This window comes from Anopheles cruzii, chromosome 3 (genome assembly GCF_943734635.1).
Source record: "Anopheles cruzii chromosome 3, idAnoCruzAS_RS32_06, whole genome shotgun sequence".
Taxonomy (NCBI): domain Eukaryota; kingdom Metazoa; phylum Arthropoda; class Insecta; order Diptera; family Culicidae; genus Anopheles; species Anopheles cruzii.
Genome location: NC_069145.1, coordinates 50,224,100 through 50,247,174, shown reverse-complemented (window position 1 = coordinate 50,247,174; position 23,075 = coordinate 50,224,100). Strand labels below are relative to the sequence as shown.

Genomic DNA, 23,075 nt, shown 5'->3' with positions numbered 1-23,075 from the left:
TTTTTGAACAGCACTCGTATGTCATTGTCCGAACCTTTTCATCCTAGCCATGCACATAGCATTTGTCTTGTAATATTACCTTTGCAATAGGACCCCCAAGAAGGTGTAAGATTTTCATTTTCAGCTTTTTGAAACTTTCTTTTATTACCGTAAATGTTGTTTTCATTCGTTGCATCTAACATACGTACATATTGTGTCAAAAGTGCGTGATCAAATCTTAGGAGTAGTACGTCTTGAAGATGCTAAAACGCTGAATGATAATATTCAAATAGTAAATGCAATTTTTGAGAGAGACAGAAACATAAAAATTGTTAGAACGATCGATCAAAATCTAACAAATATTCTACTGCATAGAAATACTATCATATCAAATACTAAACAATTTCCAATAAGAGAACACTGGCCTTCCACGTTGTTATATGAAAAGCATAAATACTGGATAAAGTAAAACCGTATCTAATAATACTGCTGTTTATCTCGTCTTTTGGGAATATTTTAAACACTCATTTCAATAACCGTTATGTACATTTTGCTTTACTTCAGTATGTTTCCTTTCAGAAAACAAGAAACTATTCCAACTACGAAAAATCAATATCTAATACAAAAAAATGTGTTTTAATGCTATATGATTCTTTCTGCCATCTAGAAGATCGTTACGGCTGCTTGTTTGCTGCGAATGTTGTTTTGAAGGATATTGTTAAAACACTTTAAAAAAGTCCTATTTTCAACTTTTAAAATTGACTTCACCTTGGAATTTCAATCTGGCAACTTTTATGACCTCCATTCTCTTTTTTTATTTACACGTATACTCCTCAATGCTTTTGGTGCAAACTTCACATTTTACTTGGCAGCACCACTGAAATTTGCAGTTGCAACGTTCCTTTACAATGATCTTTTTTGTATTGTAGCCTCTACCGCAGCATAGAATAGAACAACTGTCCAGACCAGAAGATGTTTTATTACACACCCGACCGTGTGTTCCTAAAAATGAAAAATAAGACCAAAATAAATTCGTTACAGTTTGCTTTGAATTTGAAAGGAAGAATACGACACTCACCTTGCCATTTGAGTTGTCGGTTGATACGGCACCAATCAGGACTTTCTTCTAGGTAAATCAGATCCAAGGCGGAAGGAATTTTGTATCTAGGGTCCTTCACTTGTAAGCGACTCCGTTTGTTCATCTTTACTTGTGTAGCTTCATCATATTTTTCACGCAAGAAGTCCCCTTTTCAAAATAAAAATAAATCAACATTTAATTTGATGCACTGAATCTACTTTTTCTTTTCGTTTCGCCATCTTTTCACATATTCATAAAACAAAGCCCCTTGTTCCGCCCAACGGTGGACAGAAAAAGGTAAACAAATTCAAGTATTTACTCAATGTAACGCAAGGACGGTAGCCGAATGCTGCTTCAACCGGTCGAGTTTGGTTTGGTTCAATTGATCATCTCGCAACTTTTCAGATAAAACATAGTTCATCTTTATATAAGACTCCAAAACCTTTATACAAAAGAAGTGACTGCAACCAATTAGATCGCAGTGTGTTACAAATATTGTATCATCATAATCATAATCGTCATAAGTCATAATTTATATGATCACAATAGAGCATTCAAGGTTCGACGTGTCGGTGATTGGTTGAATTGTGCTGATGAAACTGCGTCGTGACTGGTTGAATGATTTCCAGACCATAGCGTTTGCCATTGTGTATCATGAACTGGTGGTCAACACATCTCATACTGTTTAAATGTTAAAAAACTCCGCTGTTTGTCAGTCGATTTTGACAAATGAACAAGATTTATTTAGGAAAAATTAGACACACAAAAAGCGGCCTGTTTTTTGGGCATTTTTCATTGCATTTGACCACATTTCGGTACTAGAGAACGTAATAGCAGCGATTTCCGCTGCAATGTTAGCTTTCAGTTCTTCAATGGTCTTCCGTTGGCTGACATAAAGCTTACTCTTCAAATTGTCCCACAGAAAGAAGTCAGAAGAAATTCGGCATTAACAAGCACGCACAGTTTTCACAGTTGAACGATTATTTTCAATGTAGAGCGCTACAATTGCAGCGCGCTGTGTTCACCGTGAATTGATCCATGACTAAAACGGCATAGACTGAAGTTTCAGAATCTGGTTAATTTGTCAAAATCGACTGATAAATAGCGGAGTTATTCAAAATTGCAATACTTGGATCGTGATGGAACACCCTGTATATGATATATCGATAACATGCGTAGAAGGAAGCAATACCTTTCACGTTGCATTTAGCATCAAGCACAAGTGAACTAAAGTCAATAGAGCATGAATAAACATTTTCTTTAATGATTTTTTTTTAACTTAGAAGAAGTATTTATACTCTTTAATGATATTTGTACATGAAATTTTTTACCGCAATCTTGCACTCACCAATTTCTCTGATAGTTGTTAATTGTTGCCAACATGTAATCAAACTACATGAACCGGAAACACCATGACATTTACAGATAATCCGCGACTTTTTTATGACAGCCTGAGAAGTAGATAAAAGAAGTAGCAAATAATAATTAATGATAAATCACGCCTTAATCAGAATCAGATAGAGTTATCGATACCTTGTGGTAGTAACCACAAGCCTATAACCTATTCGAAACCCAAGTCTTCTGTAATAGTCTACAACATCATTCTGTTTTACAATACAATATAGCTAAATCGCAAGGCTTCTTAGGTCAACGGAATGTCTCGTCTTAGATGGCGAGATTGCATCGAGGGCGATTCAAGGCATCGAGGGCGGCAAAACATATTGGTTTAACCGGCAAACTTTATTGCACGCCAAAAACAACTCGGCGGTTCATAACCGCCGGATAAGAAGAACTATAAATAAGAACAATAAACCTTTTCGTTAGTCGTTATTGGCGAAAAACTCGAGCAATTCTTTTTACAATCCTTTGCTGATCTCAGGTTTTCATCACTCAGGAAATTTTGTAATGCGCGAAAAAGGTGGCAATCGCTTAATGCAAGGTCCGGACTATACGGTGGATGCATTAAAACTTTTCTACCTCAGGAAGCGAGTAACCTAAATAAAAGTAAAGTTTGGAAGTACACGCAAAAATAATGGATTTCTTTTTATACTACCTAATACTACAGTATATGAAGAGAAACGAATTCTCTGAATCTGCTGCGATCAGGTCTAATATTGATTTACGCTTTATCAGAAATGAAAATAAAATATTATGATCAAAATGTTTGTCACGTATAAATAAATTGAATTTGAAATTTATAACGCTTGTTCAAACAAATTAGCACATTACTGTACAAAAAGGGGAAAGTGTCTAGAATGTTTCATCGCAGATTCAAATTTAACATTTATTCAAAATTTTTTACTGTACACGTCAATTCGGTTTGATTTACGTTTAGATCACAAGAAACTTACCCTTCGTCCTGCTTCATTGTTATGCAAATTCATCAGTGCTCGTGCTTTGGCTGTGGCGCTAAACTGTACTCCGTTGAGCGTTTTCTCAGGTTTCCGAAATATTTTTTTCAATTTATCGTAAATGTTGACATTTTTCAAGTTGAATAATTCGGAACTAGTGATTTCCTTGTAAATTCGTTCCTAAAAACAGTCGAAAATGTGTAATTTAAAGAACATTAAATATTCCAAACAAAACTAATGTACTTATGCCACAAGCCTAAAAGTCTTGTTTTTAACCGAACCATCTCTCATCTATTCTACTTACCTGTAAGTCACTTATTTCCTTTGCATTGAGATTGGACTTCTCAATTTCTTTTGCGATTTTATCTTGCAATTTTTCTAAATCCTGTGGCTTGACAATCATATCGGATTCATTCAGCATGTTTTTAGTTGTATCATTGAGTGCGTCCAACAATCGTTCAACAATTTTTGGATATTTCGCCGGTACAGATACTAAGCCACGTGTGCCTCTCTTTTTTTCTTTCTCTTTAACATCAATGAATGATTGTGTCAGTCTGAAAACCGCAAATAACAAAAGAAAGTCTCAAATAAATGTGTTAAATGCACCAAATTTTTTTTTAAATTTTGGAAAATTTAATGTTTTTAATAAGTTTTTAATATTTCCCAAATTTCTGCATTTTGTAAATTTCAATGTTTCTACTATATGTTTACCATTTCCAGAATGAAGTTTGACGTTTTAAAAGTCAAGTAATCGGTAGTTCCAAAAGTGAACGCTATATTGACCACCCTGTAGATCCTGGCGTATGCTGATAGGCAAGGACCACAGAGTCATCGACAAAATAAATCGAACGCTTTCTGGTGTGCATACATATGGATTGAACAAGGCGACATTTATAGTTACAACATTAGCAGCCTACATGGAGCACACGTGGGGGTGAAGTAGCGATGCTAAAATTGCCGGTATAACGAGAAGGCGGACGAAAGCGGTCGATCGTGAGACATGGAGGGAGTTACTTATATATGCAGGGATCGCTATACAGTACCACAATAAGGTAAGTAAGGAAATGCTATATATAAATAAACGGTTAAGTATATGGTCGCTGATTGATTGTATGAATGGTATAATGTTTTGATGAATAGTTTTGACGTGCATGAAATGAATGACACGTTAGCACGATCAAACGATCAAACCCTACCATATACCTACTTATAGCCAAACTCCATATCATCTCCACATCCACCCCACGTCCAATCTGCATTCAGTTTCGTCGGGCGACTGCTTCGTGAACAACCACAAGATGCAAACTGTCCATCGCGACATGCTCGGGCTATGAAACTAGACGCTGCAGCGGCCGCCATGGCATAAACAAACGCCATCTCAGGAGAACCTAAAAGTAGATAAAATTAAATGCAGCTTTAAACTTCCACAAAATTCTTACACAATAGCCAAACCGCTAAACTTAGCTGTGCAACCCTTTTTCCATGTTAACCCCAAAGTCTACCAGCTGGACTAAGGACTAAGCTGGAAGTCCAAGGGCTAAGGTTAATATATAATATTAGCACTGACGATGACATATCAGAGGAGTTTCGCACTGGAGTGCTAGCAACAAAGTGGCCATTCTGAAGAAGCTTACATCACGTGTGGACTCACATATGCCTCCAAACGTAATGAAAACATTTGAGCCGTGCCTGATCAGCCGCTCACAAGAATTCTAGGCCCTATTGTGTGTGGAGAGATAGTGTAGGGGCCGGTTTAAATGAATTCCTCATATTAAAATATCAAAAATGAAAAAAAAATTGATGGATATTGCTCTATTTTGGTAAAAGATTTAATTTCATCCCCCTCAGCTTTTTGTGAGAATCACTCAAATGTCATGTTTACGTTGCAAAACGATTCATTTGGACGAAGAGTATTACTCTCATCACGATCAAAATTGCATTCCAAAATATTTACCAAATTACTTTTACCTAACTTGAACAAGAACTAGCTATGCTACATTTTTTATTGTCAGCTCAGTTTGCATATCATCAAATTATATCGTCCTTTATTTATCCAGAAAGCTAACGTAGAACTGATAATTAAAAGGTACTCTAGTCAGTATACATACTTCTGTCTTTCAGCTCTGATTCAACAAACTAATTTCGAACGTCTATTTGTTTAATCTGAGAACGTTCTTTTATGTAACTCCAGAACTTTTAACGTGTCGGATATGTTATATTGGTTTTGCCTTTGAACAGCGTAATGAAGTTCGTCTCTTAGGTGGTTGGTTAGAAACATTTGGTTTGGGTTTGTGATTCGAATTTACGCCTTGCCATTGCATTATGACAGAGCCCTTCTCCATAAACGAAAATTTATCACAGCAGGTGCTTTAATTTTTAAGCAATACATAATAAAATTTCATATTCAAAACACCCGAAAGCAAGATCGTGCCGATTCGTAACTTCCAAGCATGATTTCTATATCGTCTTGGTAACAGCTTAATTTATATTTAAACTGTTATTTGTTCACTTTTGTTTTAATCTTAAAGGAATGGACTGAGCCGTATTTATATTTATTCAGTTAAGTTTGTTCAATCTAAAGACTTTAAGTTATTTAAATAAAAATGGTTTAAAAGATCTAACAAAAATTGGCTTCCAGAAATTCTAGAATACTCGGGAAGCTATGATAAATAGTGCTCGTTTCTGTTAAATAGTGCTATAGGAGATTCTATGGCGTATACGGTTTTATTTATACATAAAATTAAATTGATGATACAACATCCTATGACCCATTCAAAATTTGTTGATGATTTTGTTTTGGTTTTAGGTTTCTAACGGGTTTCAGTGTCGAATTGAGATATTTTTGGGATATTTAGTGACGACAATCTATATTTAGTGACGACATCAATCATTCATGAGTAACCAAAATGATTAAAATTAAACTTTAATACGTATAATTTTATACATCATACTACTTCACATCGAACCAAATTCGTATTCTAGTCTTAAGGACTATATACGGAACGGTTCAACGGTTTATTGTGCTTTGCCGTACAGAAGGGTATCATTCAACCGGAGATTCACACAGTAAGCAACCTTTCTGAACATTTACAACAGCGTTTTAACCGTTGCGAATTGAAAATTTGTCATGGGCATATGGTACAATCTAAGTCGACCAAACGGCCGGCATGATGAATTAAGTTTTCACGCTTCACACACGAAGGGCTTTCTGGTTTCTGATTTGGTGTAACATTTTTTATGTTTGAATATTAGATTCACATGTTTCATTTTATTGTATTTTTTGGCATGTTCGTTTTGTAATGTCTATGTGCTGGACGAGACGTATTGTAAAAGATAATTTACTAGTAATAATAATATATAATAAGATGGAGACATTAAATTTAACCGTCGGAATATGATGGGAAACAGTTGTTACATTAAAAGTAATAGCAGTTCAAATCGGTCAAACCAGGTTGTATTTGGTGTACAAACTTTAGAAACACAATACTGTTTTATTGGAATCGAATCGTTGGAATCGTTATTTGCCGGTAGCTACGCTACCTTACGGAAATTCAATACTTAAATGTATAACAAGTTGCAAGCAATACAAACGCAAAGGGTAACAAGTAGAAGGGTGCTTCAATTTCAAATTTGCTTCTATATTTTAGGAACTTGACTCTATGTGTTTGTGTTTTGGCGTTGAACGGTTCCAAACATAGAGAACCAAACCACAGTGCGACAGAAACGAGAAACTTCATTACTGATTTCGGAGATACAATTGATGAACTCACCTATATTAGATATTGGTCCGAAAACACTATCATCGTTCACTATGCTGCAATTCCAGCGACGATTTCGAAATTGATGCTTACATTCCTGTAAAAAAACATAATTTATATTCCTAACCCATTATGCAATAGCGCTACAATAGTTATGAATGAAGATTTTTAAATTTAATTTTTTTAGATTTGCCTATTTGTTTAGCTCTGATTTCGATCAAATTAAAGTGCCAAATTGTGAGTAGCATTTTTGTTTACCGTTTCATTTGATTCAACACCAGCTAAAGATGTCGCTTACCTGTATTGCAGCACGTGCTCCTCGACTTATAGCTGGCATAATGCTTGTATGTTGGGCACACAACTTCTGTTGTCCGCCACTTAGCGCACTGACCGTGTAGCATAGATCAGGATTTAAATCTACGACATCCTTCTCACGCCCATCCCCTATCGATGACGATGATAGTGGGATTCTATTATGATTACTGAGATTTTTGTTGCCTTTTACACCGTATCCTTCTTCACTGTTCGTGCTAACAAAGGATGGTGATGATGCTACTGTTACTCGATTTTCACTACTGCCTACTTTACTCATTTCATAAGCTCGAGCACTTGCTGAAAGATGCTGATGTTGAGGATGCTTATTTGTTGGTTGACGCCGTTCGTTATCATTGCGTCGTACTCGAGGGGATGACCACTTTTTAACACGACTCTCAATGCTTGTTTCTATGGCATGGTCCTTAGGTTTTGGAACAACGTCACTGTGGTTGTTTCTGCTTTTTAGGACTGAACCTTCGTGCTTGAGTATTATACTTTTTGATTGTTCGGTTGAGCCGTCGTTTTTTAATATATTTTTTTGTTTATCACCTCTTCCTCGTCGGCGACCATTTTTACGTTGTTTTCTGTTCGAGTCGCCTTTGCCTAATGCTGCTTGACGTTCTTTATTTGTCATAATTAGGTCTGTTTGGTTTTTCTTATCGGTCTCCTTATCCGGCAACTCATCTGTAAGAAATACTCTGAACGTGCCATTATTGTTTTGTGCATTTGCAAATGTTGTTTTGTTGTTTGCACTGCCAAACTTTTCTGCAATGCTGGTTGCGTCTGGTTTGCGGCCGAACTTTTGAGTAACCTGCGGCAGATACATTGTTTCGCGGGTTCTAGACAACGGAGAGCCAAGTGAAGCAATAGATTCGCTGTCGTTCTTATCGCTGAGGTGATCATCACTAGTTTGATCATTTTGTATGAATACTTGGGGCACAATGGTTATTTTCTCCATTTTGCTATTTTGCATTTCCTCTTTTTGGTCCGACATCGTCGAGTGTGTGAAAGGTTTTCGTGGGATATTAATTGCGCTGGTGGTAGATGGTCGGTCACGATTTGTGGCGTTGCTCTCCAATATTACACTACCAATATTGCCACTCCGGTGTCTATTTCTAGATGAAATACTCCGATATTCCTTCATGTCGATAAAAGATGTTGCCCCTGGCAATTGCACACGACGCTGCTCCAATGGCAGCATCGGTAGTGTTGTTACAGGCGCTGGGGAAGCATTTGTTGTTCCATTTGTTTGCAGCGATGGAAATACTACAAACTTACTTTGGAAGTTTTTGTCAGATTGCGTGAGATTTTGGAGCATTAAAATATGTCGTTTCAAGTCCTCAATATTGGTAGATGAGCCGTGGAATAGTGATGAAGTTTTTTCCTTGTCGTTCGCAGACGTTTTCAAAGCCAATGGAATAATATATTTACGTTCTTTTTTTGCACCATCATCATCAGAAATCATTTGATCAGCTGACCCCATCATCACAGTGGGATTCTGTCCATTCGATGTTAGATGACTATTTTCTCCAATTTTCTCCATATTTTTCTCGAAGTGATTCACAAAGGTGGGAATTGCGGTCGTAAGAAATGTTATCGACGTATTGCCGTCGCCGATATCGCTTTCGACTTTGAATACTGATTCAGGTGATGCTCCAATTTTAATTCCACTCTGTCCATCATCGTCATTAATGACTATCTTTTTCTCATTGTTGGTACTGTCAATAGGACGGATGAAATGGTCAAGATTTTGGACATATTTCAATTTGTTTCGTATATCAGTCAAATTTAGTAGAACACTGTTATTGGATAACACTTCCTGCTCGTCCCGGAAAACAATAAACGGTGATTTAATACCAAGCGATCTGAAATTGAGAATATAAATGTACAAAGAAAACCATTAAAATTTGAGAAAGAGAACACTGCTTTTAAAAAACGAGATAGTGTTGATCTGAAACAGTCAAAAAGGGTATAACGTTGTTCTCAACAGAATGCTCTATAATTGTTTACTGCTGAATTCAACAACAAAATTCAATACTTGAACACAAATACCCATTCAGATTCCATTTCCTAGCTGCTTCTCGTCCAGACATCTTCGGCCAGTGGTCGATTTCAAATGTAACGTTTTCAAACAGACTGCGGACGAAAACTTATGCAGTTATGAACTTGCAGTGACATTTCTGCTATTTTTTTCCTACTGCTGGGAGACCTTATCACAGGCTTTCTAGGGTGAACAATGTCGATCGATCAAATATTTGCTCTTACTTATGTTGATCCATTGCAATTTTTAAAGTATTCCGCCGTGCAAACGAAGTCTTTAATTTCAATTTATTTCTCTTACAAAAAAAATGTCGTACGTATTGTCCAATTGTCCAAATAAAAGTGGAACTTTGAATTTTGGCGTGCACATACATTTTTTGTTTTCTAGTCTCTAATACCAAATTTATTTTGTTTTAACTTTCTAGGATACATCGCGTCTTTGTTGTTATTCGAGAAACCTATGCCTCATCGAATATCGAAACGTTACGTTATCTAGGAAGGTTAAAAATCATGCACATTTGTAGAACCAACTTCAGCGTCTTCTGCACCACGTTTTCCATGAAGAGTCATCAATCCGTCACAGACGACTCTGTCACGGTTTGATCGGGATAATACCCAAACTGCCTAACCATAATACCTAATAATAAAAAACTGTGCGTAAAAAATGAATCATGAGGTATCCTATTTGTGTACCCCCGTACAGTGAATTTCAGAGCACGAAACTTATTTATCGACGAACCTCAGCAGATGTTTCAGGTATCTTTACGTAAGATTTTTGAAATAATTTAGATTGAATAATTTAGATTAGACATATTTCGTTTTTCCATATGTTTTCAGACTTCCAAGGATTAACAATTGTACAATAGTATAAAATTATTGTATTAAGATATATAATTTATGGCTCTCATACATCCATGTTTTGTTTCGTTTTGTAAATGTTTCCATGTTTTCTTTGAATTTTTCCATGGTTTGCCCTGTAATTGTGATTGTTGCCGATGGTTTGCCAATGCCCTGTGATCATCTGGGTACACCGGCCAAAAGTAAAACTATTCCCTACGAAGTGCCATAGCATTGCGGAATACAATTTGGAGAACCTTCAATAACGAAATCAAATAAAGTAACCTGCGATCGGTAGCCTTGCCGAGATTTGTTCAGATTCGCAGTCGTTATTGCCGAATCGATGTAGCGTCCAACGCCTCGTAAAATATACTTCTACATTTTTGAAAGTTTAAACATAATGTACCAAACATTAACAACCAAGTTTACTTAAATATTGTTAGTGAAAAACTACTCCATCTGGCACCTTTTTGTGTTCATGGCCACCAGACTGGTCCGCTCCGCATACACAGTGTTTAAAACGTCTGTTGAAGCAACGTTAAGATGTCCGTTTTTTTCCAGCGAGATTTGTTTTACAAATTACTTTTAGATGAAACTCAAGTGGATAATACACAATGGCATCAAGTACCGACCAAGCTCCAACATAGAAGTAGAACAAAACCGGTAATGAAGATCAACCGAAACGTGTCTATGTATTCATAAACTATATTCTTGGCAACATAAACATATTAGTCCATGTACGTAGGTAGCGAGCGAGAGTGCAGTCTGCAAGGTAATGGACTAAAAATGATAGTGGATTAAAGTTACCAATAAAGAAATATGACAGTTTTATAGAATAATTTAAACTTTCATTCGTCAAATGGTAAATCCTAATTTTTGTACTTGGGTGTTTGTAAGACCGCATTAATTAAAGAAACGCAAATGTTACAAAACAACAAAATTGATAAATGCTGCACAAAACAAACACGTTTTGTGGTGGACGTGGTCAAGTGGTCAACAAACACGTGGTCAAGTGTATATATTATGTTTTTTCCAATATCAGACATCGTTCTTTTCCAAATGTATGTATAATATATTCAGATACAGTGTTTGGCGAACTAAAGTACAATGCTTTTCAAAGATGTTGAACGCTGAAGTTTGAAATTCGAAGGGAAAAAATACGACGATAAAAGGGAGTTTTTATTTAATCTTGTGTACTGATCTAAGGATGCATTTCTGGGATGAAACTGGTAAGTTAGTTACCTTTCTGGGTCGTGTTGACGTTCATTCTTACAACAACATATAACATCGTTCGCAAAGGATTCGATAACACGGATTCGTTAATGGTCAAAATATCTTGTCTTGTACCAGAAAAATGGTTGGTGTTCTGAATCTCTATGCCTAGAGTTTAAATGAATGAATTCCAAATATAGTAAAAACATTATTTACAAAACTTATTGAAGTTTTGTAACGCATTTTTGAACAACTGAAATTAATTTTACATCCGTTTTTAATGTTTTCCTAAATAAACCTTATTCTTTAGGCATTCTATGAACTAAACAACTGCAAAATCCTGTTTGTGAAAATAAATAAACGAAAATTATGATACAATAACAATGAATGATTTGGAAGAAAGTAATTGTGTATACAATATGTGTACACAGCCAAGCACAAAATGTACAAAATGCAATGAACAAAACAAACGATTGTTATACAACACAAAGAGAGAACTTACATCCAGGTTGACAATCCATGTCCTTTAGCGGCACCTAGAGTAGCAAGGAAGAGCGTGCCAATGAAGATAACAATGCAGTTTCTGAACCTGCAACTGGGGTAATCCATGGTGGATTTTGGAGTATCGATATTATGTATCGTTCGTTTACGCTAATTCCAGCATTTACGTGCACGCCTTATTGCAAGCCAATATACATCCCTTGAATACATCGCACTAACAATAGAATATTTTATATGCATCACTTTGAATGAGCAATGTTGGCTCAACAAAATAATCGAGGAATTTCTGGTAAACACTTTCCACTAACAAGCTTTCACTATTTTGAAGTCAAACCTGGTGAAGGTGAAGTTAAGAATCACGGAATACAAACAGACATCAATGTAAAACTTTGCTTTGGAGTAATCATCTCAATTAACCCGCAGCCCTTTTTTACCATTAATGTATTTACACAACGCGCAGTAAATGTTTTCTTCGTGAACACCAATTTCACAGCCACTGACTTTTCACAAAGCGACTCGCGCAACAGAAATTATGTTCAGACTTTTTATCTTTCCACACACAAAATTACGCACTCACTTTTTAATGCTGCATTGATTTGATAACGATTGCCACTTTCGCATCAATTGCGACTGTAAACCGTTTTACTATTTTAACATTTCGCTACTGGAGAAAAGAACTGGAAAGAACACAAAAACATGTCGAGCATTCTTGGTGTGTTATTTCACGTCGGGATGCTGTGTGTGTGTGACTTTATCTCGCTTCTCGCTTGCTTCGATTTTGTTGCCCTGTTGCATTTCATATTTCACGGGATATTGCTTTCGGCTTCTCAAAAGTTGTATGGTGTCGCGTCACCAAGCCACAAAGAGTTGGAATAAATGTAGCAAACTGTTTAAAAATGCTTTTCTACGTTGCTTTGGCCAAAAAACATAAAAACACTGCAGATTTATAAACTGGCTTGTTCAACTTTCAACTCCAAAATGAATACTGAGAGAAGAAGACTCTGACTTTTGCTCTGAGCATAAGCGATGCTCAAATATGTTTCTCATGCTCTGAGCATGAGAAACAGAGTGAGCACCAATGCTCTTTTCGAAGAGCTTCAGTTGCTCAAAATAATCGAAACACTCTTTCGGCACGCCACAATGATTGTTTCGGCAGCCAAGCTTATTGCTTCACCTATGTTGCAAATGAAAAAAAAGCAAAAATAATCGAATAGTGAACGTCTTTTCAGGTATCGAGGATTAGTTGGCTAAATCATAAACAAGAATATTTTTTCTATCGTATCGTGTTTTGATGAATGAATGTTCAATGCTCTAACACTGTAACTCACCACTCAGTAGGCGGAGCTAAGGGAGCATCTGTGTTAGTTTTTAGGGTGGCAAAAACGTTTTGTATAATTTGTGACCATTTAGAACTGTAACTGTTTTATAGAAGTATTGGACGAAAACCTCTAGCAATGTATTTTCACAATCTGCTCCTACAACTAAGGGTTATGGTGTCTGCTTGAGACTAACTCTTATCAAATAATACCTCATTTACGTACTGAAAAAAACAGTATTGGTATCAATATTTCTTCACAACAGCATGTCACAAAAACGTGTCGTTATTTTAAGTTCTCATTTGCGACTCGATTATGAATCTCAGTTTCGTAAGTTAGGCGAGACTAAACAGAATTTATAAACAGGAAACACAGTTAATACTCTCCTTCCCACACTTTCCACACCAATACATTGAGTACGACGGATGATTGAGTTTACGTATGGCGGACGGACCCAAGCCGTTCTCCGAAGCGGCTTTTTTCCTTTGAACTTTCTGTGGATTCATATGCGTTGTGTGTATGTGCAGGCCTGTGTGTTGCATTCTCTCTTAACCATTGAATCATTGAATGAAGTAACAAACAAGATGATCCTCTCATTTTTATGCATTGCATTAGAATTGTATTACATTTCCAATAACATAACAATTGTACATTACTGTTGCAAAAACATGACAAAATATAACACATAGCATGTTTTGAGTTATACCAAGTGAAGCATTTGCATCCTATACTTCGGCTAAAGTATCAATAGCGGCAAAGAAAAAAGGAAGAAACAAAGTAAGAACGGCGACCTTCCTTACTTCGTGTAAGAGAAAACGAAAAAAACCAAGAAATGGATGGAACGAAAGAAAGAATCAAAGCAGCCGCCGCCGCCGCCAAAGAAAACGAAAAGGTAAATTCCATCAGCTATCACAAAATGAAAACCCTTAAGATGCAGCGAAAAAACTATTTGAAAAGGGATGGGCGAGAAGCGCGCTAATCTATTATCAATGATGCTTATTATCGGAAAGGTAGAAGAGCTTCAGTACTAAGCAAATAAATATCTCCCTATTTCTTTTCCTTCTTTCTCCCTCCTTCATTTTTTATTCTTTACTTTAGACTTTTCTATCGTTCGTTCTCTTCTTCATTGTTTTCTATCTTACTCATTCTCTCACACAAAACCAAACTGTTCAACCCTCAACGAGTTGGTATTGCTAGCATAGTTTCCTTGATCAGATCGTGTTTAGAGTGCAGCATGCAATAGACGTTAGAAGTTGTTCTTCAACTAACCCAATTGAAATTTTTTCGATTTTCTTGTAAACTAATGCGATATGCTTCTTATCTGGCTACAATCGACGAGTGGTCTTGGTCTGTAACAGAGTCCGTGCTCATCTCTGTTGCATTCTGTAGCGATGTGTTTTGCCTCGCGACAAACCCCGGCCTCGGCTACTACAACGCATCGGCCGCTTCTGCTTCGCTGGTCGCTTCCCCTGTTGACGCCGTAGATCGCGGTTCCGCTTCCAGCGTGCCCTATTCCATGCCGCCGAAATGCTGCTGCGCTTCCAGTGTTACTGCTGGTGAAGCTGCTGCTGTTGGGTCGGCGTTTTCAGGTGGTGGTGGGATGCCCGCCAGGTTCGCCGCGCCTCCTTGTGACCGGAACGCTCCAAACCCGTAAGGCTTCCATACGTAAGTTTTTCGTTGCCTCAAAAAACCTATTTCATCATGTTTTCCAGATGCATTTGGTCGCGCTTAGTCCAAAAAACTTAGTCCCAACGCTCTATTTTGGATTATTGATCTCTGAATCTGTATATTCTCTGAATCTTGTCACAGTTCTGCAATGGTAATGGACCCTTCTTTGTAATGAAAAATTTAATATTCTCGTTTGGCATTGTTTGTACATTTGTATTGGGAATTAATATACAACACTACGAAAAACTAAAGGATGTATCGTTGATGTTACGGAGTTAATGTTCAAAAATGTTCAAAATTACCATTTGCGTAATGGCATGACTTTTTTGTCTGTACGAGTACATCAGTTACAAAACGATAATAGAAACAGTTTCCCTTACTCATCGTAGTGTTGTCATCAAACGACCTACACAAAAAAAAGAAATCTGAGAAGTTAACTTTTAACGAGATTGTTGTTTCTCTCATGTGTAACTGTGAGATTTCCGGATGAGTTTTCCTAATTCAGCTTGTTAGGGGAGTCATTGTCCGAATTTGTATGAAACAGTCGGACATATTGATATAATATAATAAAAAGAAAGAAAGGAGAAAAAGTGAAATCAATTTACAAACAAAAATTTAGGTTGGTAACGCATTATTCATCGACTTAGTTCATCGACGCCTTATGCGTGTAACAGTGTTGTAAGTTTTACCTGTTTAATTTAAGTTTGTGTTTGTTACTGTCATGTTTGTGTTGTTTGCGTTTTTTTAGGTATTGCATTGTTCAACGGCCGATTTGTATTTTGAATAAGCGAGCGAACGAGGAGTGGCGACGGCGAAGAGGCGAAACCGAGGCAAAATAAATAAAATAATAATAATTAAATTTGCAGCCTCAGTAGAAAATTCGCAGAAATAATAATAATAATAATAGATAAGTAAATAAGATAAGTAGATAAAGTAGATAAGTTAGCGATCCAGATTTTTAACCTTAAACTCTTCAAATTAAACTTTTATCAAACACGAGCTACCAATTACAACTTAATTGATAGTTTAAAAAAATCAAAAGGCTATTTTCGATTTGTAAAATTTCTTTTCTCTTTTATTGAATTCGTTATTGCGATCTTTTCTGAATCTTATCATGATTGATAAAATCGAGTACAAAGCCACGAATTAGTACGACACACTCGGTATAAAGTACTACAGGAGATATTTTAACGCCACCATTCATTATACGATGGATCATTACAACCTCGAGCTGTTCACAGAGCCCAATTTAACCAAGTTGCGTTGGCTACCGGACAGAATTCTTTAAAATGCAGACAAATATTAGCGTGAGCGCGGAAAAACGCGATGGAAGAAGGACAAACATTGTTTGATTTTCTAACAGATTATTGTAAATCCCCACCGCCCCCACCACCAAGGTCCAAAAGAGAGTAAACAGTATAAGGAGATAAAGCGGTTGAATGAACAGTATAGGGAGAAAAAGCGGATCCAGAAGCAGAAAGGAAAAAAGCAATCTGCGTTCTCGACTGTAAGTCTAATGCTTACTTAAGCCTAGGCTTCGAAATAACTTACTTACTTACTTATCCGGCTACAACCGCCGAGCGGTCTTTGCCTGCTTCAAGGAACTTTTCCACCGCTCGCGGTCGAGAGCCTTCGTCCCAAGCCAAGTATGAATACCGGCCGATATCGCGTCCCGGTTGACGCAATCTCTCCATCTCACACGGGGCCTACCAAGCCCCCTCTGTCCCTCTGGACGGCCTAAGAGGACTTTACGGGCTGGTTCGTCGTCCTCCATTCTCATGACATGACCAGCCTACCGGATCCTGGCGAGACGCACACGCTGCACGACAGTGAGGTCGTCGTACATTGCGTACAGCTCGCTGTTGTAGCGGCTCCTCCATTGTCCCTCGTCACATACGGGGCCAAATATCAATCTGAGCATCTTCCTCTCGGACGCGGCTAAGAGGGCGAATTTCGTCGGTTATGTCATTGTTGGTGCTAACCTTTGACCCTATGTTGCGTATAACAGTTTGGGTCCCCTACACCGCTGTCAACTCAACCCAGGTCCTGCAAACGGTTCAAGCGTCCGATTCTCGACGCTTGAAGGTGGACCGAGACGAACGAAATCAGTAATGTTTTAGCACTCGGTGCTAGTAGTAATAAAGAAGATAAAAACTACCTAAACCGTGCTGAAAACATTTAGGACGTCGATCGCGCTCAACACCCTAGATAGGTGAAGCTCGGGACAACTTCGATCTTTCGGTCACTTATTAGTGCATCACCCCCACGTATGCTCGCTGATGTTGTTGGTGGGGCTGCTGACGGTGGCGCCACCATGAACTTGGTCTTATTTTCGTTAATCTGCAGGCCGAGATTCTCCGCAGCATGCTCAATCCCTGTGTAGGCTTTGGCTACATCGGAGAGCCGTCGACCTATAGTGTCTATATCATCAGCATAGGCCAGAATCTGGCTGGACTTGAAATAGATTGTCCCTGAGGTCTCCGCTCTCAAGTCCCGGATGGCTCGCTCCAGCACGATGTTGAAAAGGAGGCAAGCTAAGCCGTCCCCTTGGCGCAATCCCTTGGTTGTAGCAAAGGGATTTGAGAGCTTTCCATCCACCTTCACCTGGCTTTCTAACATTCTAAGAAGTCTGGTAAGTTTGGCCGGTATTCCGAAACTAGTCATGGTCTCATACAATTTTACTCTGGCTATGCTATCGTATGCGGCCTTGAAATCGATGAAGAGGTGATATGTGTTCTGTCTGTACTCAATCCAAGATCTGCCGCATGGTGAAGATCTGTCTTTCCAAGATCTGCCGCATGGTGAAGATCTGATCAGTGGTAGACTTTCCTCTTCTGAATCCTCCCTGATAGTTGCCTATCTCATCAGCGTATGGGACTAGTCGTTCCTGCAGAATGAAGAAGAGGATCTTATAGGCGGTATTGAGCACTGTTATACCCCTATAGTTGCTGCAAACTAGTCTGTCTCCCTTTTTGTGTATGGGATAGATGATGCCAAGATTCCATTCACAAGGCATCGATTCGCTTTCCCATACCCCATCTATGATTTGATGAAACTCGTGTTCTACTCTCTGCCCTCCATGTTTTATGAGCTCGGCTACCATCCCGTCGGTGCCTGGTGCTTTGTTGTTATTCAGTCGACAGATGGCCCTTCGGGTCTCCTCTATGCTTGGTGGCAGGAGCAAATTTGCATCCACCAGTGGAGCTTCTGGTTGCTCAGTGAGTTGGTCGTTGAGTAATTCATCAAAATGCTGGGCCCATCGCGAGAGGACCTCTGGCTGGTTACTGATCAGATTTCCAACCTTGTCGCGGCAGCATGTGACCTTAGGTATAAAGTTGTTTCGGTGACATGCTACCGCTTTGTAAAATTGTCTTGTGGGTCTGTAGCGCACTCTGTTTTCTTCAACTTCACGTATTTTTTTAATCTTCCCACAATCGTTTCTTTTTCTTATGAATTTGCTTCTCTGTTCTCCTGAGCTGAGCATATCATGTTCGTTATCCGATATTCATGTTGCTCTTACAGAATCTCTCTTTCGGGCTTAGTCCTCAAAAATGTGATACATTCATTCGGTTAACCGTATTGCTATTATTCTCGAACTTTATCGCCCAACCGACTAGACGATGTTTTTTATTAGCTTTAGCTTTAAAGCAGCAAAATTATTCTGTGGCCCTACGCAACTAAAATTTATTACATTACAATTAAAACTCAAGTAATTTTAAGTTATTTCCCGTCTCAATCCGTCCGTGTCCGCTAGTGTAAGAAGTACTAAACTTAGTTCTATTCCATTAGCTTATAAGCAGCGAAGAAACCATAAACTTAGTTTTCCTAATGTAGTTAAAGATTTTTTTTATCATCGAGGAAACATTTATAACGGTATCGCGATGTATTTAACTAAATCGATGATATCGATTTAAGTTTGGATGGAGAAATAGACTCATAAATATTCTATCAAACGTTTAAATAATAGTTCATTTCGGCTGGTAATAATTACTTGTTTCAAAATTTCCAATAAAAGTAATGCTATAAAATAAGTTAAATTTTTGCTAAAAGTTACGTTTCCTACCCCTCACAAATGTCATCGACAGTTTTCTATGTTTTTTTCCCAGAAGGATTATTTTTTTCCCAGAAAGATTATTTTTTTAACATTTTCTTTGTGATTCTTTAAAAAAATGGATTTCTTGAAAGAAATTCCTGGAAGAAGGCATAAATGTGCTGACGGCAATTGCCGGCGTAAAATGTTTGTACAATGGAACGATTGCTTCTCGGAATCGTATTGCGAAACAAACTAACTGCAAAAAATTAAATGCCAAAACTTCTTAATAAAAGAAAGAAAATGGGCAGAGAAAAACAAACTGCCTTTCGTAGCAATTCCTTGGCCCAGAAAAGCCAAAAGCGGCCAAAAGCCAAAGGATTGGCGTTAAGCAAAAACCGTTACAGTTCAAAATGTACCTTCAATTTGCAGAAAGGCCTTTTATAAACTGACAGTTTGACTGTCAGAAAAACAGAAAAATGAAAAAAACCATCAAGTTCGACCATCTCGCTCTAGCGTCAGCTATCTCTTTCCCGTTCGTAAGTAACTTTTGCTTCGGGTTCCCTTCGTAAGTGACTTCGGGTCGAAAAACCAGAGAGAGCGCACAGAAATGAGAGAGGATAGAGAAATACAGAGAGAGAAGAGAAAAGTTGGTCAGTTTCGGTTAGGAAAGGTCAGGTTCAAAAGTGAGGTTTTTATTTTTCTAGTAGGAAACAGAAAGTACTGAAACTAAAGTGTTATTTCAAAACAAAACACAAACAAAAATTCAAGCTTGGTGGTGGGTTTTCGTTCGGCTGTCGGTGAATTTTCGAATACGTACAGAGTGATTTTCACAGGAGCTATTTGATCATAAAACTGCTCGTCGTTGGAAAGAGTTAATTTCAATCGCATTGCCAAGTTCCAAAACATCGTCGGTGTTTCCATAGCAATCTTACGCGGGGAACTTCAACATTTCATGTTGTGTGCTAGGCTGTTCAATAAGTTCGTATATAAGTTCGAGCTGGCTGGTCGGGTTGGTGGCCGTTATTTCATTGTTTTCGTCACTGGATCTTCTAAGCCGATCTTCGCTGAGTAATAAAAGAGCTGTATTAACTATTGTAACCGTGTGATTTTGGTTGTGATACCCGAGTCAGTTACTTCAATTGTAAACATTGTTGCCGCAGACGATGAACCGCACTTTGCAACAACAAAAGCAACAGAGGCGGAAAAAATCGGATACGTTGTTGCGCATAGTTTTGGGTGTTACGTGGTGTTCTGAAGTGGTGCGCATAATTTGAGTTGTTCAGGTGACTAATCGTGAGAATCTTGACATGCAGCTCTTACCACCGTTACCGTTTGAGCTAATGTTGGGCGTGAACAAGCACATAAGCATATCGCCAAACCAGCAAAATGTGCTAGGCATTTTCACCGACTCGGCATAAGTACACCACGAAAACTGCAACCAGCACCTGTGTGCGTAATGATAAAAAGCAGTAGGCAGCGAAGGACAGATACCACCATTAGTAACGCGAAAGCGAAAGCACGCTACGAGCATTTACTGTATAGTTGGACCGGGTTTGCACCATTCGATTATTGCCGGCGTCACAAGTGCCACTTGCACCAAGTAACTAAATAGTGTGCATTGTTGATTAGCGGCAACGGATCCACACTGCTCACGCCCAGCATTTGTCTCTGTGTTATTCAACATTACTGCATAGGAGCAAAGTATGTGGGATTGGATTTCAAAATTCTAAAGTGTAAAGGCTTCGCCGGAATTACATCAAGAAGATATGATATGTGGTGAAGCAATGAAAGAAAAGTGAGTAAAATACAGTGCGCCAAACGCCGCTGCTTGTAAAAATTGGTGATCTCCTAGAGACTTTAGTGAACAGTGAGTGAAGGAAAGCGAAAGTGCTACAACAAAAGGAAAAGATCTTTTGTGCGAATGGAGGAGGCCGGTTTTATGTTGACGGAAATTCCGGGCGGTTTTATAACGCACCGGCCACACACGATTGCGGGTGGACATCATCATCGGTTTGCTCCTTACCCCATAGTTCTGCACCAACCGCATTTGCAGCAAAATGCATCTTCAGTGTTCAGCGTTCCACATCCACATCACCTGGCGGTTCACCACGGACACCATGTGGCGGCTCTACACCATCAGCACCACCACATACTGCGCTCAGCGACCCGGCCGCAAAGCCCATCATCTTCACCACCAACAGCAGCAGTTGTGGAGGAGGGAACTCATATCGGGCACCTGTACCCCGAAATTCTTGCGATGATCTTTGCTAAGCTCAGCGTAATGGATCGCGGGCGAGCGGCGCAAGTTTGTACTGTTTGGCGGGACGCAGCATACTCGAAAAGTTGCTGGCGCGGCGTCGAGGCTAGCCTTCATCTGCGGCGCCCCTCTCCCACACTGTTCCTGTCGCTCGTGAAACGAGGGATCAAACGCGTTCAGGTTCTATCCGTGCGACGCGCTCTCAAGGATATTGTGACTGGGGTCCCGATACTGGAATCGCTTAACCTGAGTGGCTGTTACAGTATCACGGACGTAGCAATTGGCCATGCATTTGCCGGAGACCTTCCCAACCTTAAAATACTTGATCTTTCCCTATGCAAACAGGTGACTGACTCCAGCCTAGGTCGAATCACCCAGCACCTAAAAAATATTGAGGTATTGGAGCTTGGTGGATGCTGTAACATCACGAATACTGGCCTTCTGCTTATCTCCTGGGGTTTAAAGAAGCTGCGCCGCTTGAATCTTCGCTCATGCTGGCATATTTCCGATCATGGGATCGGGCATCTGGCAGGACTGAGCAAGGAAACGGCGGATGGTACGCCCGCTCTCGAGTTCCTTGGGCTGCAAGATTGTCAGCGGCTTTCCGATGAAGCTCTGCGACACATCGCACAAGGGCTAACATCCATGCGTTCGATTAATCTGAGCTTTTGTGTATCCGTAACCGATAGCGGTCTGAAGCACCTGGCGCGCATGCCGCATTTAGAGGAGTTAAATCTGCGAGCTTGTGATAACATATCGGACATCGGTATGGCGTATCTGACCGAGGGTTGTAGCTCAATCGCAACGTTGGACGTTAGCTTCTGTGATAAGGTAGCTGACCAGGCCATGGTACACATCTCTCAAGGATTGTTCCAACTACGCTCGCTGAGTTTAAGTGCTTGTCAAATTACGGACGAGGGTTTATCGCGCATCGCCAAGTCGCTGCATGATCTCGAGACCCTAAATATTGGCCAGTGCAGCCGCATTACTGATCGGGGCCTTGAATTGGTGGCCGAAGAACTGGTCAACTTACGTGCCATCGATTTGTACGGATGTACCAGGTTAACACCAGCAGCTCTACAAAAAATCAACCAACTACCAAAACTTTCTAAGGTTAATCTTGGTCTATGGCACATCCGGTGATAAGCTAGCCGCAGAGTACAATAATCATAAAAGACCCGCAACATTATCCGACAGCTACGCACTGTTGAAGCATCATGCGAGTCCGCGGGTGTGACTATGACTCCCAAGTGTTTTGGCACTCGTGAAAAGAAGGAAGGAATACTACAAGAGTAAAGATGGGTCTTTGAAGAATTGTAAAGATTAGATAGTTTGAGTAGCCATCATGCACCAAAGCCATAATGGTAATTTAAACACAATTTCTTTTAAGGTACTTAAAAGAAATAAAGGAAAATGTGGTTTTCTGTTTTCACGTTTTCATTTTTATATACTTGTTTTAGGTAAAACAATGTTACTTTGTCGGTGATTTTGCTGTCCCTTTCTGTTTCTTCGAGAACTCATGGATTATGAAAACGCGTCAAATACTTGTTAATCTCGAAATGTTGAAATGAGTTGCACGTGAATGTTTGAATGTAAGATGAACGAGTTTAGCTAGTAAGCATTTTCATTTCGTTAAAGGCTTTAATCGTACGATCAAGACGAGAAATAATTTTACGCAACGCTACCAAAACAAATTAGCCCGCGTGCTTTAATCAGAAGCGCAATACTAC

General features: G+C 38.9%; 2 protein-coding genes across 2 annotated transcripts; one reads left to right on the top strand and one right to left on the bottom strand.

Annotated features, from left to right (window-relative positions):
- Positions 1–125: 125 nt before the first annotated feature.
- LOC128271840 (protein Wnt-5) lies at positions 126–12,233 on the bottom strand. Its single transcript, XM_053009501.1, has 9 exons — positions 12,073–12,233; positions 7,465–9,346; positions 7,179–7,263; positions 4,616–4,796; positions 3,713–3,962; positions 3,409–3,588; positions 2,406–2,508; positions 1,058–1,225; positions 126–981 (listed from the first exon to the last, which is right to left on the bottom strand). The coding sequence occupies exons 1-9, from the start codon at positions 12,177–12,179 to the stop codon at positions 794–796; spliced, it is 3,144 nt and encodes a 1,047-aa protein (XP_052865461.1). The 5' UTR covers positions 12,180–12,233; the 3' UTR covers positions 126–793.
- A 7,604-nt stretch (positions 12,234–19,837) lies between these two features.
- On the top strand, positions 19,838–22,821 carry LOC128271841 (F-box/LRR-repeat protein 14). Its single transcript, XM_053009502.1, has 2 exons — positions 19,838–19,863; positions 20,783–22,821. The coding sequence occupies exon 2, from the start codon at positions 21,010–21,012 to the stop codon at positions 22,486–22,488; it is 1,479 nt and encodes a 492-aa protein (XP_052865462.1). The 5' UTR covers positions 19,838–19,863; positions 20,783–21,009; the 3' UTR covers positions 22,489–22,821.
- The last annotated feature ends 254 nt before the right edge of the window (positions 22,822–23,075 follow it).